Below are 14,651 nucleotides of genomic sequence, written 5' to 3'. Positions count from 1 at the left end.
TTTTGTTTATTTAAAATTTAATTATATATAAAATTTTCAATGTTAAGATGAATAATTGCATCGTGGACCGAGATGAGATTTTTGGGAAAAATATTATAAAGTGTGTTGTAATGTTTTATTACATTTTCAACGAAAAAGCAAATGGAACTTTGTCTAAAGGTAATAATATAGTAATACTTATATGGACTAGAGCAGAAATACCACCCTTCATTAACATGGAAAATGGAAGAATGAAAAAGTGTTCCTACAACAATTGTGTATTTACGGCTAGTAAATCGTATTTTAAGAATGTTATAGACTTTGATGTTATATTATTCCACGTTGTTGACCTCGACCTGTCCAAATTCGTAAAACCCGAACAAAGATCGGAAAAGCAAAAATATATATTTGTTAGTCATGAGCCGGTAGATCTCTATGGAATTCCAACACCTGTAGACTATTATAATGACCTCTTCAATTTGACTTGGACGTATAAATTAGAGTCAGATGCTATTTTGAGATACATAATTGTGAGAAACAAAAAAGGTAAAGTAATAGGACCTAAAAAAGATATGCGTTGGATAGATTTTGACGCTATGAAGCCAATAAGTGAAAAAATTAAACGCAAGTTGCAGAGTAAATACAAAGCTGTAGTATGGTTTGCGACGCATTGTACGACACCAAGTCTTCGTGAATTATACGTCCAAGAGCTAAGTGGTGAATTAAGGAAGTATGAACTCGATCTTGATATTTATGGTCATTGTGGAGAACTGAAATGTACGCAGGGCAATGAAAATTGTCACGTTGTCGTAGAAACAGATTATTATTTTTATTTGGCCTTCGAGAACTCTTTGTGCGAAGACTATGTTACTGAAAAGGTATTGACAGCTACAAAACACTTCGCAGTACCGATAGTATATGGAGGTGCAAATTATACAAGGTGCGCTGTCGATTACATCAGCACAATTATATGTTATTTTAATTATTTTTGGTCATTTATCGGATCTAATTGATTTTATCTTCAATTTTCTTGCAGATTTTTGCCCAATGGATCTTATTTAGATGCTTTAGCCCTGGGACCAAATTATCTAGCATATGTAATAAACGAGACTATTTATGAGAAGCAGAAATACTACGACTTTTTTAGATGGCACAGATATTACGAGTTCCACGAGCCAAATGAGAGTCCTGATACTGATGAAATGTGTGAATTTTGTGCTTTTCTCAACGACCCAAAATATGCATATACATCAAATGTATATGAAAACATAAGTATGTTCTGGACTGAATACATAAACAAAAAAGTTTAGAAAAGGTTTCTATCACAAGGTTAGGTTTTTAATAAATTGTGTTATAATAAATGATAAATTCTAGACCTGAAAGCTATTCTGCCGTTCACTAACTAAACGCAGCTAAGTTACAAATGGTCAAGTATCTGTTTTGAATAGCAATAAATAGAACTAATAAATTTTCTTTTTAAAATAGAATTAGTTAACGCGTTCGACTTATCGAAACTTACCCTAACGATACATTGCTGAAATATTATTGAACAATTTTAATATCTTAAAACTGGGTTATGGCTTTTTTATGATATCTCAAAAAAAATTTGTCACGACGACACGTACGTAGCGGACGAGAGTATTTTGTCCAACGCATTGACATTATCATACAAAAGGGATCATATAAAGGAATTGCTGTCAACAGTTTAGGCACCTGCCGAGGGACTCCGATTTAATCTAATTAATATAGACGCAGTCCCAGCTTTCAAGTACTAAACAATAACAGATTCTTTTGTTTGCTTCGAAAAATAAAATAAATAAAGAATTTATAAAAATATTTCTTTCAATGTCATATTGACTTGTTCTCTTTGTTTTTTTTTATTGTAATATGAAGTGATCGAACGAACAAGTAGTTGGCCTGATGGTAAACTAACGCCTATCCATAACAGTTGCAATGCCACCCAGAGCTTTAAATCGCAAAAGTCTGTGCGTCCGTCACCCTGAGACATAAATTGACAAGTCCCATGTGCCTATAATGTCACCAGTACCCTCACCCTCCTAAACCGGAACGCATAACATTACTGCTTGGCGGCAGAAATGGTTAAGGTGGCAGTACTTCCCTGGACGAACTCTTCCACAAGGATCTCTGCTGCGGCTGTTTGACAAATATAGTAGCAAAAACATTGAATAATAAATCAAAAATGTAAAAGTTATAAAAACTAATACTATTATTGTGTTGTCATATTACTAGAGTTTGACACCTTGGTACGTGCAGTCATCGGTATTAGTACCTATCGGATCCATCGGCAACTCGACCGTATCAACGCTAAATCATTTATCATTTATTGAAAGAATTTGTCTCCTATTCAATCCATTCAATCATTCTATAGTAGTAGTAGAACTTCTTGTGAAAGAGTTTCCTACTTCTACCGCCAAATTGTAATGTGATTACTGCATTCCTGTTTTGAAGGGTAATAATGCAGGTATCACAGGCTCAAATTTGACAAGGGACACCTTTATGTCCTATCTATCGATCTCTGCAATTGAAATATTTGTCTGTTACAGCATTGTCATGAGTATATCTGACCACCAGGAGTACTACTTGTTTGTATCTTCCTTTACTATTAAATAAAAAAATAAAAGAGACATTTTATTTTTTATTACTTATTTCGTATTCTAATCCCTAGTTTAATAAATATTGCGGATAAAGGATAAATTTAACTTTAAGCTCAAAAGAAAAACTTTGTTGTCTAGAAATTAAGGTTACATTTCTTAACCTATTTAAAACCTCGACACAAAATTGTGTACTGCAAACGTCAATAAAATCACTATCTGTAAAGTAATTACTCGTTCAGACCAATTTAATAAGCAGAGTTACGGTATAAAGTAGCTGAGGAGTTGGGTGGTCGGCAGATTGTTGGTTGCAGTATCGGTTAAAAGTTAATATTATTATTGTAATGTGATTGGATTTCCATAGTATACCAAATATCAAGTCTGTCAAACGGAAGATCAGAAGGAAGTAAAATAAATATTGATCTTAGGTCTGATATCCCTATACTAACTGGGAAAAGAGCCGATGAACTTTAAGCGAACTTTGAACTTTGAACGAATGGCACCAGACACATATAAGAACCACCCCGATTAAATTAGCATTCATATAATAAAAAGCCGTTTGGGAGATGCGATGCTATAGACAGACACACAGATACTCAGACTAAGGTTTCAAACTTTTAATCCCCCTGTCCTTGCGTCGGGAGTTAGAAATAGTTTATTTGATATAAAATATAATATATGAAGAAATAATAAAGGACAAACATATCAAATAGGTCTCTGACTAAAATACAAGATTTAATCACTATAAAGCATGTTGCCCTCGCTGATATTCAGTCATAGCTAAAAACACACAAAAAATGAATAATTGAAGCCCGAGTACAAGGATTAGAATTGAAATGAAAAATTATGAAGTTCACATACACGCATGAGAAAAAAACGACAATCATAGAAAGGCGTCACCCTTCTCGACTCAGGTATTAAACTAATGAAATCTTGTTAAACCTGTGAAAACGTGTCACTAAACATTTTGCACAACAGTTTAAGAACAATAGATTAATTTGTTTTAGTTGTTCTATTGTAAGTTGTTTCAAAAGGAATTTATCAATCAACTAAAAACTTACAATGGACAGCATTCCTCTCTTAATGTAAGTAGATCTAGGTTACAAAACAGTTTTTATAACGTATTAGTTCAGACAATACGCACAAAAGACCAGGAATAAACTAATTAAAAGCATTAAAGCCAAAGCAAAATTATTTGGAATTCGAAAATGAATATTGACGTCATGAAAATATTTTTTTTGTTAATAAAATTACTGTTCATTTCTGAAATCATGGCGGTCGAAAGCAACGACTTTTGGCCGTACAATAAACAATTTTATGTACTAGTATATACAAATCCAGACAGAAGACCTTTTGCGTACCTAACAACGGAAGAGGTATTAGCTAAGACAAAGAATTGCCAATACCAAAACTGTCATTTTATCAAAAACCTTACTTATGTCGAAGACATTAAATTATATGACGCCATTTTATTCCATGTAGCTGATCTTCCAGGTGTTACACTACCAGTGGAAAGGTCAGATCAACAAAAGTATGTATTTGTGAGCGATGAACCACCTTCAGTCTATGGGGTAAGTTCAAACTATGATGATGTTTTCAATTTCACCTGGACGTACAAATTGAACTCAGATGTCATTTTGAGAAATTTAATAGTAAAAACCAAAAAAGATAATGAAGTTATAGGACCTGCAAAAGACCTAGAAGGAACAGATGGACCTGTACGTTGGATTGATGTCGTTGGTTACTCGAAACCCATAAATGACGATATCAAAATAAAATTAGGGAACAAAACAAAAGCTGCGGCGTGGTTTGCTTCAGACTGTAACACTTCAAGTAAACGCGAGGAATACGTAAAAAAATTAAACGACGCATTAAAGGATTATAATCAAAACGTCGACATCTATGGAAAATGTGGAAATTTAACATGCCCCAATAACAGCTTCAAAGAATGTCTCGTTTTGTTACAATCAAATTATTATTTTTATTTGGCTTTTGAGAGTATCATGAGCGAAGACTATGTCACTGAAGAGTTGTTAATCCCATTAAAGAATTTTGCAGTACCAGTGGTTTATGGAGGTGCAAATTACGATAGGTAGGTTACTTTTGTAAATCCTTGACACTAAAGTAAAGCTGTTAAAATGCCTGTAAAACCAACGCGTCACTCATACAAATGTATGATCTGGATTCATTGGTTTGATCAGATCTTTTAAGGTTGACGTCATATTCTGTAAAAGGGAGTATCTGACCGCCTTTTTACAACATCATATCTCCCTAGTGACTGGTCGACTTTCAGTATTTGTATTTAAAAACTGGTTTTTATAAAATGCAACTCACTTATTTCTGCCGCCAAGCAGTAATTTGAACATAACTGCGTTCCGGCTTTGAAGGGTAAGGGCGCGTTCCATTATGTCGTGATAACAGATAGTTAAATGAAGTTGTTCATATATAGTAAGTACAACACGATTACCTATCGTTTACGACATTACTTTTTTGACATTACGACTGCAGACTGTCGTGGCAATGGGTAGCAAGAAAGACAGTCAGACGATAAAGATATGATGACAGACAATCGCAGCTTCAAACGATTTTATAGTACAAACGACAAAGCGGCTGTCGTGAACCGATAAATTGTCGTCACGATCTAGAGGAAACAGCTAGACACGAAAGTCGTTCTACGATAAAATAAACATTCACGACAATGATAAGTAACACGTTACGATATAATGCGAATGCGCACTCAGGGCGCTGGTGAAACAGGATGACAGATGTGGAGACAGTGATTCTCAGGGGGTTTACTCTCGATGTTCGTCCGACATCCGTCCGAAACAATTGCTGCCAAATAAGCAATACTTGACCAAATGAAAAGACGCGTGATGCGAATGAAGCTTCATACTTGATACTTGTCTTTTAATTTTGTCGAATATTACTTATTTGACAGTAATTGATTCAGACGGAGATCGAGAGTATACCCCCTGATCTTTGTGAGTGTGTAGTATGTACGTGAGTAGCATTTTTTACCACTGCTATGTTTAGGCGTGTCGCTTACCGCGAGGTAAGTTCGACTTGTTTGTCTCGTCGTGATATTATAAAAAGATTTTTTTACACATTTTACAGATTCATGCCTAAGGGAATATACTTAGATGCTAGTACCATAAAACCGAAAGAAATGGCGAAAACGATGTACGATTATATAATGAATAAGGACAAGTACTATGATTTTTTTAAGTGGCACGATGTTTACAGTTACCATTTCACCAATGAGAGTGCTGAAACAGATGAAGTATGTGAATTTTGTGCTTTTCTCAATGATCATAAGCATTTTTATAAAACAACTGTTTACACATACATTGATAAGTTTTGGTCGTAAATAGAACGATGCGAAACTATTCGTGCTTTAAACAAGAATTGAATTAAAGTTTTTCAGATAAAAATACACGTTTATAATTTTTTATCCTTATGTTTGTTGTGAGGGTACTTTCAAATTAGACGCTTATAGAAGTGCTACATTATCGCTACCGTAGCGTTGCAGCCATGCCACTACTACTATTTTTTGTACAATATTTAGAAGTGCAGTTGCAGCACCACTGTAACGACACGCGCGTCACTGTTGCAGTCAGATTTTTTTAAATAAATTTATTCATCGAGTTCTTAGGTCAACCGTGACTATAGAACCAATAAAGGGCCCAAAACGTTGGTTTGTTTGTTTGTTTATTCATTCATTCATGAAAAACCAACAGCTTCTTACATTTAATAAAAACAGGAACATAAACATAAAGCCAATTACAGGTTTCCACCTACAGCTTTCGACAAATCATACACGAGTATTAAACAAACAAACAATAAACGTATTTCTTAACAACATGCACTTACATAAATATAACAACCCAACACCTGTGCTAATCACAATTCATTTCCAATATTTATTTATTTTATTTTATTTATTTATTTAATTCATTCCACATGACTTATATAATAAAGTCTAACGTAAATACAATAGTAATAAAAACGATTTTTACTAAATAACAAATCTATACAAATTGGCGCAATATGGTGTCAAGTAACCGGCAGCGGAATCGCCGATATATCTCCCATCTGCCAAAAGTCCTCCTTCATGAAGATCGACAGATGGTCGGTGTGCACTCTCACCAAAAACGAATTAAAATTCATGTTGTGATATACTCCACTACCTCCACAGACTTCGTCGAGAAATGCAGTCGCGACATGTGCAGCAGCGTCGTTGGTATGGCTAGACGATGGAGAAAGTTCGGTCCTGTCGGTGCAGTGCCAACGTGGTTACGGCTGGTAGGCTTCCTCTTCCTCTTCTTCATCTTTGAGAAGCCGTGCTCGTGGTACCGGTTCGTCTACCTCTGCGGTTTTACAACTTCATAGACATGCACATGGGGATTGCTTTTTCCCTTAGCAGATTGCCGCCGCTCGAGTTTCGAAGTGAAGGGTCGGCTAGTTGAAGCGGCTACATTCATCCCTTACAATATAAATGCAATACTTACAGTTTATTATTTTACTTATTTACTTATAGCTTATTGTTTGTTGGTATGGTTAGTATTGTCTTAATTTATAGTTAGTAATGTGTTAGGGTCGCCTTTAGTGGTGAAAACCTCCTCCAACTTCTTCCAAGTCTTGGCCATGGCGTTCCTGCCATTTCTGCATTATCATCGCTCTACCTTTGAGCTGTTACTTATTACAGTCACGAGGTACTAGTGTGTACTCGTGAAACAGACTTCACTCGCCGGAAAAAGTACTTGGTTAGCGTCAGCTCTCTGAGAACCGCAAGTGTTCAGCTCGCTGCAAGCTCGTGAACCTACACATTATGATTTTTGGTATCATAAATGTTACGGTTACAGCTCGCTAGTAAGTACTCGTTTCGCTTTTGATGGCCTGTCTCGTCTTTTTTGCTTCTAAAGTGGGCATCAATTCGTGACTGTCTTGCAGTCACAATTAGTGAACTAAAACTTACTGAAGCGCGGCTGCCGCACCACTGTTGCAACAATGCAGTGTTTCTGCAAACGTCGACAAAAACCGACTGTATATGCCATTACTAATATTTTTAAAGTAATTTCGATAATTTAATAATAGATAACCCGAATATTAACATTTTCTATCAAAATAACAATTACTTTTATACGTTATAATTATTAATACAAAGATCGAACACTTAGAAAAATATTCTTCGATCTTAATAATTGAATATCAATTCAATAAAAATTTTAAATACAGCGAATAGCGACATCTCTCGCCAGGACTGGTAACTGTAAAGGTACTAACTGGGTGATAAATCTTTCATAAATTTCTCATAGGTGGCGTTACGACAAAAAAAGTCGTTGAAAAAACCAAACACAAAGACACGACGCAAGCATATAGAAAAATTCGTGAGGTCCGCTGGTTCGTTCCGTGGCTTAGTTGGTATAGCGTCTGGCACGGTAAGCTAAAAGACGTCGGTTCGAATCCGGCCGGGATTTTTTTCTGAGTGTTCAATCTTTGTATTAATAATTATAACAAACTAGTGGAGTAATTTCACAAAAAATATTAATTTCAAATACTTTTATACGTGTTCCACCGGTAAATCCGGCTCGAAGGACCATAAAGATGTACGGTGCTCCATTCACGAACAAATGATAGTATAAAAACTTTAAGGAATGCTCATTAGTTTTGATTTTTAATCAATAATAATATACTATAATAATAGATGCGTAAAAAGTACACTATATATATCTGATTATAAAAGAGATAGCTGATTGTAAACTAAAAATAAATTATAACTAAATGTCGCATGAATATGCAAAATGCTGCATAAACACAATGTACGGTATTGCACCGTACAATGGAATTAAAATAATAACCAAAAATTTTAAGTAAATAACCACCAATGGTACAAAGATTTAGGTATATGACTCAAAGTAAACAAACTTCAACTGTCACTTGCAAGTAAAGCATACGCATTTACAATGGCGTCGGGTTAACTAGTCAAATATAATTTTTAGTACGGAGTTCCATACACCGTATTATTGCCGTACTCTTTAATTTGGTCGCAGGTTATTAGCTATCAATCTTTCTATGGGCTGAATTTTAAGTTGTTTATCGTAGGAAATATCGCTATTTAAATATTTAATCAATGTCGTTTAAATTTAAGTATTTAGTAGTATTTTGAACAAGTAGTTCGAAATGTTGTCTATTAAACGAAAATATTATGCTACCTATAATATTAAGTACCATTTTCAAACGTTCATTATAATTTTACAATAAGTAACCAGGTGATATCTATGAAATATCTCATTGAGGTTTGTTTGCATTTAGTTAATTAACTAAACCTTGTAATGTAGTGTAAATCAGACGAAGATGTCCTAGAGCTCGTATAACGTCTCTCGAGCTTACGTTTATATTTAACTCTACAGTTTGTGATAAAAAAAGGTCAAGTGTGTAAGCTTGAGTTGCTTTCTATGTTTAAAATTAAAAAAAAATGTTCTCTTGCGAATAAAAGTTACATACTATACGCCAAGAAAATTAAACAAGGAACAGTAATAAACATATTAGATGCTATCAAATTGACACTGTTTTGGTTCAATCTCTTCAATCGTATTATTGAATTGTAGACCGATGGTTTGACGTACCGCCTCTCAAGCAGATACCGCGGATCCGAATGCGGGCTCGCTTGCAGTTCCGAGTTTTCGGAATTTATGTGCTAACTTTAATTTGAAAACTATGAACATTTCGTTAGAGGAAAACATCGGGATGAAACTTGGACGTCTTGGACACTCGAAAACCGTGTGAAGTCTCCACAGTACAACAAATATTAGTAGAAGTGGTTAGTTAGCATCATGTTAGCATCGAACGCGGGACCACAGTATGGACAGTTGTCCATACTTGAGCTCAGTCTGCCATTTTCGCGTTGCACGGTGTGATTGTGTCATTCTGTCATGCAAATTGTCTAATGCCTTATTGTGCTGTTTTGGAGCGCACCAAAAACATTACCCGTGGTTGTATTTCATATCATCGGTAAATCTCATTTGAACAAATTTGACCATTTTCTGTTCATCGAATTGATTTTTTGTACTATAGCAAACGAAATTAAACATTAATCCAATGCAATATGGTTTACCTTTTGGAGAACAAGGTAAATTTTCCACGTTAGTAGCGAAAAAATGCGTCATGAGTGTTTTGTTAGATTTAAACTTAATTGATTGAAATAATGTTCATTACGCAACGTGTACGTTAAATATGACATCTGTTGTCGAGAAGATATTACTACTTTCTATTTCTTCAGATGTTAGTAATTCAGCTACTGGCCATACGATTAACAAGCACGTTAGTAAAGGTACAAAACTTTCAACGATATGACGACTGGGTAAAGTTTAAATTATATTAACAATCCAGAATTTGTTACATCTTTTTAAATTAGAAACTACGACCAATCATTATCAAGATTTCATAGAGTTTATAATGATAAACAAATGTGTTTGTGTGCGTTATGGTGACAGCTGATAGTAACCGAAGTATAAGGCATTTCTATTGTTTTTTTTTCTTCCGTGGAAGTCCCCAACTCGCATTTGGCCACCGTGGCGGGCTATGGCCTAAACCCTTGTCTAAGAGAAGATTCATGCCTAGTCGTAGGTTGTATAAGTGTGTTGATGATTGTGATTATAAGACCAAACGTTTCGTACACACCGACGACGCAACCTTTTTTTGCACTATGGGTCCTGGATGAAGAGAACCCGGGTTCAATTTAATCGGTATAACCAATTTGGGAAATAAACTTTTCTAAGTTCTAGTCTGGTTGTTCTGGGGAGTGTCCCAAGGTGAATTCCGTTGCTGTGGTACTCATAATACAGGGAATTCCCTAGTTTGAGACCAGGTAATAGATGTGGTTTTCTTTCACATTATTATTATTACTGTTTCAGAGTTCCCAAATTAAATAAGTAACCAAACTGTTTTGTTCTAAGTTCAATAATAAAAAATACTATGATGTAGTCCTTTTCTTTACGTGCATTACACGTTAGTACCAGTCAAATGACATTGTCATTCAATTTGTCGTCTTTTAATTCAAAATACTAAACTATAGTCCAATTCTAGAAACAGAATAGATGTATTGGTATATTGTTTCAAAGACAGTATTACATTGTATTTAACGTAGTACAAAAGCAAAATTAATATTTTTAGCTATGAAACGAAAACTTGGTAATTACTTTACAATGACAATAACATTCCTTACATACCTAGTTCAATTTAGAAAAGAATACTAAAATAGATTTTGTCATAATATTTACACAGAAAGATGTGAAACGGTTCAAAAGAAAGAAAGTCAAAGTGAGAAACACAAAACCGTACCTATAAAAATGATTAAACAAAAAGTTAAAAGTGAAAAAAAATTTAAAATTGTCTTATTCTTCTATTTGATGCCTGTATTAGTGGAAAATAAAACAAAAGAAAATGCAAATAATCTGATTTATATACTGATTTGGACAGACCCAACGATTTCTCCATTCATGTACATGGGAACAGGGCAAGAATACTTTAAAAACATGTCCTGTCGCTTCCAAAACTGCTTTATAACCAGCAACAGAAACTTATTCACAGATGTAAGAGAATTTGACGTAATATTGTTTAATGTAGTAACTCTGGCCAAAATGACGTTTCCACTCGACCGATATACCTATCCCTTAGATCCTGTTAAATTAATTGAAGAGAATAAACCACGTAATCGATCGGAAGATCAAAATTACTTTTTCGTAAGTGACGAACCTCCTGCACTCTACGCAATACATAGACACTACAATAATTTTTTTAACTATACTTGGACTTATAAATTGGATTCTGATGTTACGATGAAATATTTTATAATAAGGAACAAAGTAGGTAAAGTCATAGGACCTAAGAAAGATATGAATTGGATGGATATCAATGACATGACACCAACTAGTAAGCACATTGAAAAGAAGTTGCAGAGTAAAAAAAAAGCAGCTGCGTGGTTTGCAACAGACTGCCCAACACCGAGTGAACGTGAAAAGTTTGTAAACAGCTTACAAGACGAATTGCAGCATTATAACCTAAGCATTGATACATTTGGACGCTGTGGCGAGTTTCACTGTCCCAAATATAAAATGGAAGAATGTCATGCCTTTGTAGAGAAAGATTATTATTTTTATTTGGCGTTTGAGAATTCAATGTCGGAAGACTACGTCACTGAAAAGGTTTTGACAGCTTTGGAACACTATACGGTGCCTATAGTTTACGGAGGAGCAAATTATACCAGGTTTCTTCTTTTCTTGCATGTAAATTATAAAAGTAATCACAATGTTGATTCTCATATCCGAGCTGCCGATGTTTTTATGATCAGAAAAAGTGACGGATCGAACAACTCGTGGGCTTGGTGGTCAGCGACACGGCTGTCTATAACAGTTGCAGTGCCACTCAAAGTCTTAAAACGCAAAGATCTAAGTGGCACTGCCACAGCGTCCGTCACCCTTAGACATACGTTGACAAGTTCCATGAGCCTATAATTTCACCTGCACCCTTAACTCTTCAAAACCGGACCACAGTAATGCTGATATTACTGTTTGGCGGCAGAAATAGGTAAGGTGGCAGTACTACCCTGGACGAACTATTCACAAAGAACTCTTGTACTACTGAACCAGGATATAGTTTTCTGGGGCATTTGCAATCAATATGCTTTAGTATAAACTTATGTCTAAAGCAGATTGATTGTTCCATATGTAATGATCTAAACCACATGTCTATTTTGAGATTTTGATCTTGTTTGATATGTCTAAACGTAGTAGTTACAGTTAACTTGTCGATCTGTGATTAATCATTGTTCCATCGTGCCTCATACAAACAACCTCATTGATTACTTGACCAACATGATAGCTCTGACCGATACTTTAATTTGTTACCACCATCCTTGGAAATTGCATTATAATATTCTATGATGTATAAATTGATCTCGTATGTTAGAGAAATAGCTAAACCATTTTCAATAATAGTTATTGAATTGATCAGAATCATTATGAGTTATATTTGACTGATCCGCCAAGAGATGCTGCAGGTACAGTTGTGTGATGCTTATTTCTTTTTTTGTTAAAAGTAACTGGGTTCAAATATTTATCATTATCAAACTACGTTTCTGATCTTTTACGCCTGAGATGTGTAATAGTAAGATTTTAGTTAAAAAATGGGACTGATTTTATTTTATATTTTTCAGATTTATTCCTAAAGGAATATATTTAGATGCTGAAAGCTTAGGACCTGGTGAACTGGCGAGGGTAATGAACGATACTATGTGCAACAAGAAAAAATATTACGACTTTTTCAAATGGCACAATCATTACAGTTTTCATGCCTCTAATGCCAGCGCGAACACTGATGAAATCTGCGCCTTTTGTGCTTTCCTTAATGAAAAGAAACTCAAGTATACGAGAAGTGTTTATAAGAGTATTTCTTTGTTTTGGGTATCGTAGGAAATACTTTCTTAATTACACATGTTTGATAATCTTAGTCGTAATAAGAGATGGTTATTGGTGTTATAATATTAATGGTATTCCTAGAATATCAACACGCCTGCACCATACGGTATACCTTTCGCTCCCTCCATTCCATTCAATATTATCATATACGTCTGTTGATTATTGATACAATTTTAATTTGGCCCGTTTGATGACTACGTTGAATAAATTGTCAAACGCAACATAGTGATTCTAATAATTCATGGCCAAACTAATATACATTCCAGTGCGGGATAAGAGTCTAAGTAGTGGGTCTCTTTAAGGAGAGGGTTTAGGCCAATTAGAGGACTTAACAAACAAGTAACATAGAAACAATGATTAACTACTAAAAGGCCTAGACCTAGACCTAAAATTCTTAAAAATGGTCTTTATAATATGTGTTGTTTGTAAATGTATAGCACTTTATAAGTAAATGTTTTATATTGTGAAAACACAGCTTGTACAAAAGTTTCCTGTCAAAAAGAACAGCATATCGTAGACTTACTTTCTCGAACTCGTATCTTATAAAGAGTGATTGTTCAGGAGATGGCAAAAATCTTATTTATTTTAAATTTCTTATCAAGGGTGTTATTTTGGATACATTACTTTAAGAATAGGTAAAAGAATGTAAATATGAAGGAAATGTGATGTGAAATTTGTGTATACAATCTATTTGTTCCATGTCAATAACTTTGTGTTTTAACATACGACTTTGAGACAGTAAGATGTCGAATTAACAATTTGATTACAATTTCAAAAATATAGAGAAATGATTAGAGTCAGAAAGCTAATATACACTAGACATAATGTCAATCAATGCATGCTTATTTTACAATGTTTTCAAAAAAGGAGGAGGTTCTCAATTCGACTGTATGTGTATGATAACTCCGTATTTGTGAACCGATTTTCATGATTCTTTTTTGTTGGAAAAGAGGGTACCTCCATAGGGGTCCCATTTCATTTTGAAGAAAATAATCCACCTCTAAGGGTGACTGTTCACGCATAAAGATTCATTTTTATTAAAAAAAAAAAAAAAAGTTTATTTCAGACATAGTCCATATTAGTGTTAGTTACAAAAAAAATTCTTACAACCTATGTTAGTACTAAATTTGCGAAATATTACAATAACTTATAAATTAAACCCCTGGAACCCATGTGGACTGAGTTCCAGTGCTTCCACAATTCACTAACAGGGTTCTCCCAGATCAAACGAACTAGGCTATTGGAACTGCCACGCACGCGACGCATCAGGGAGGCGGTTCTTTTCCGAATAATCGCGCTGAAGCTATCAATTCGTGCGTCCGCGAACATACCTGATGCGCTGCAAAATCGTGGCAGCCCCAATAGCATCCTAAGACCATTATTGTATTGGACACGCAGGGCATTGACCGTCGCTTTAGTGTAATTTGTCCACAGGCTGCACGTATAGAAGGTCTGACAAAAAGCCCTGAAAAGGGTGGCTTTGACATTAACCTCACAACGCGCAAACCTGCGTGACAACATATTACAACGTACGGCCAACGCTCTGCGCTCCCTCTCCATATCTACATCATCCTGCAGATTTTCT

At 34.9% G+C, this 14,651-nt stretch overlaps 1 protein-coding gene across 1 annotated transcript; it reads left to right on the top strand.

Moving 5' to 3' along the window:
- Positions 1–11,230: 11,230 nt before the first annotated feature.
- Positions 11,231–13,011, top strand: LOC113238628 (alpha-(1,3)-fucosyltransferase C-like; the record flags this gene model as incomplete). Its single annotated transcript, XM_026475455.1, has 2 exons — positions 11,231–11,856; positions 12,805–13,011. Coding segments are annotated over exons 1-2 (833 nt in total), but the record flags the coding sequence as incomplete, so codon positions are not given.
- Positions 13,012–14,651: the final 1,640 nt, after the last annotated feature.

Source organism: Hyposmocoma kahamanoa, unplaced genomic scaffold, assembly GCF_003589595.1.
Source record: "Hyposmocoma kahamanoa isolate Upper Pololo Valley unplaced genomic scaffold, ASM358959v1 97, whole genome shotgun sequence".
Lineage (NCBI taxonomy): Eukaryota > Metazoa > Arthropoda > Insecta > Lepidoptera > Cosmopterigidae > Hyposmocoma > Hyposmocoma kahamanoa.
This window is presented reverse-complemented; position numbering and strand designations above follow the sequence as displayed.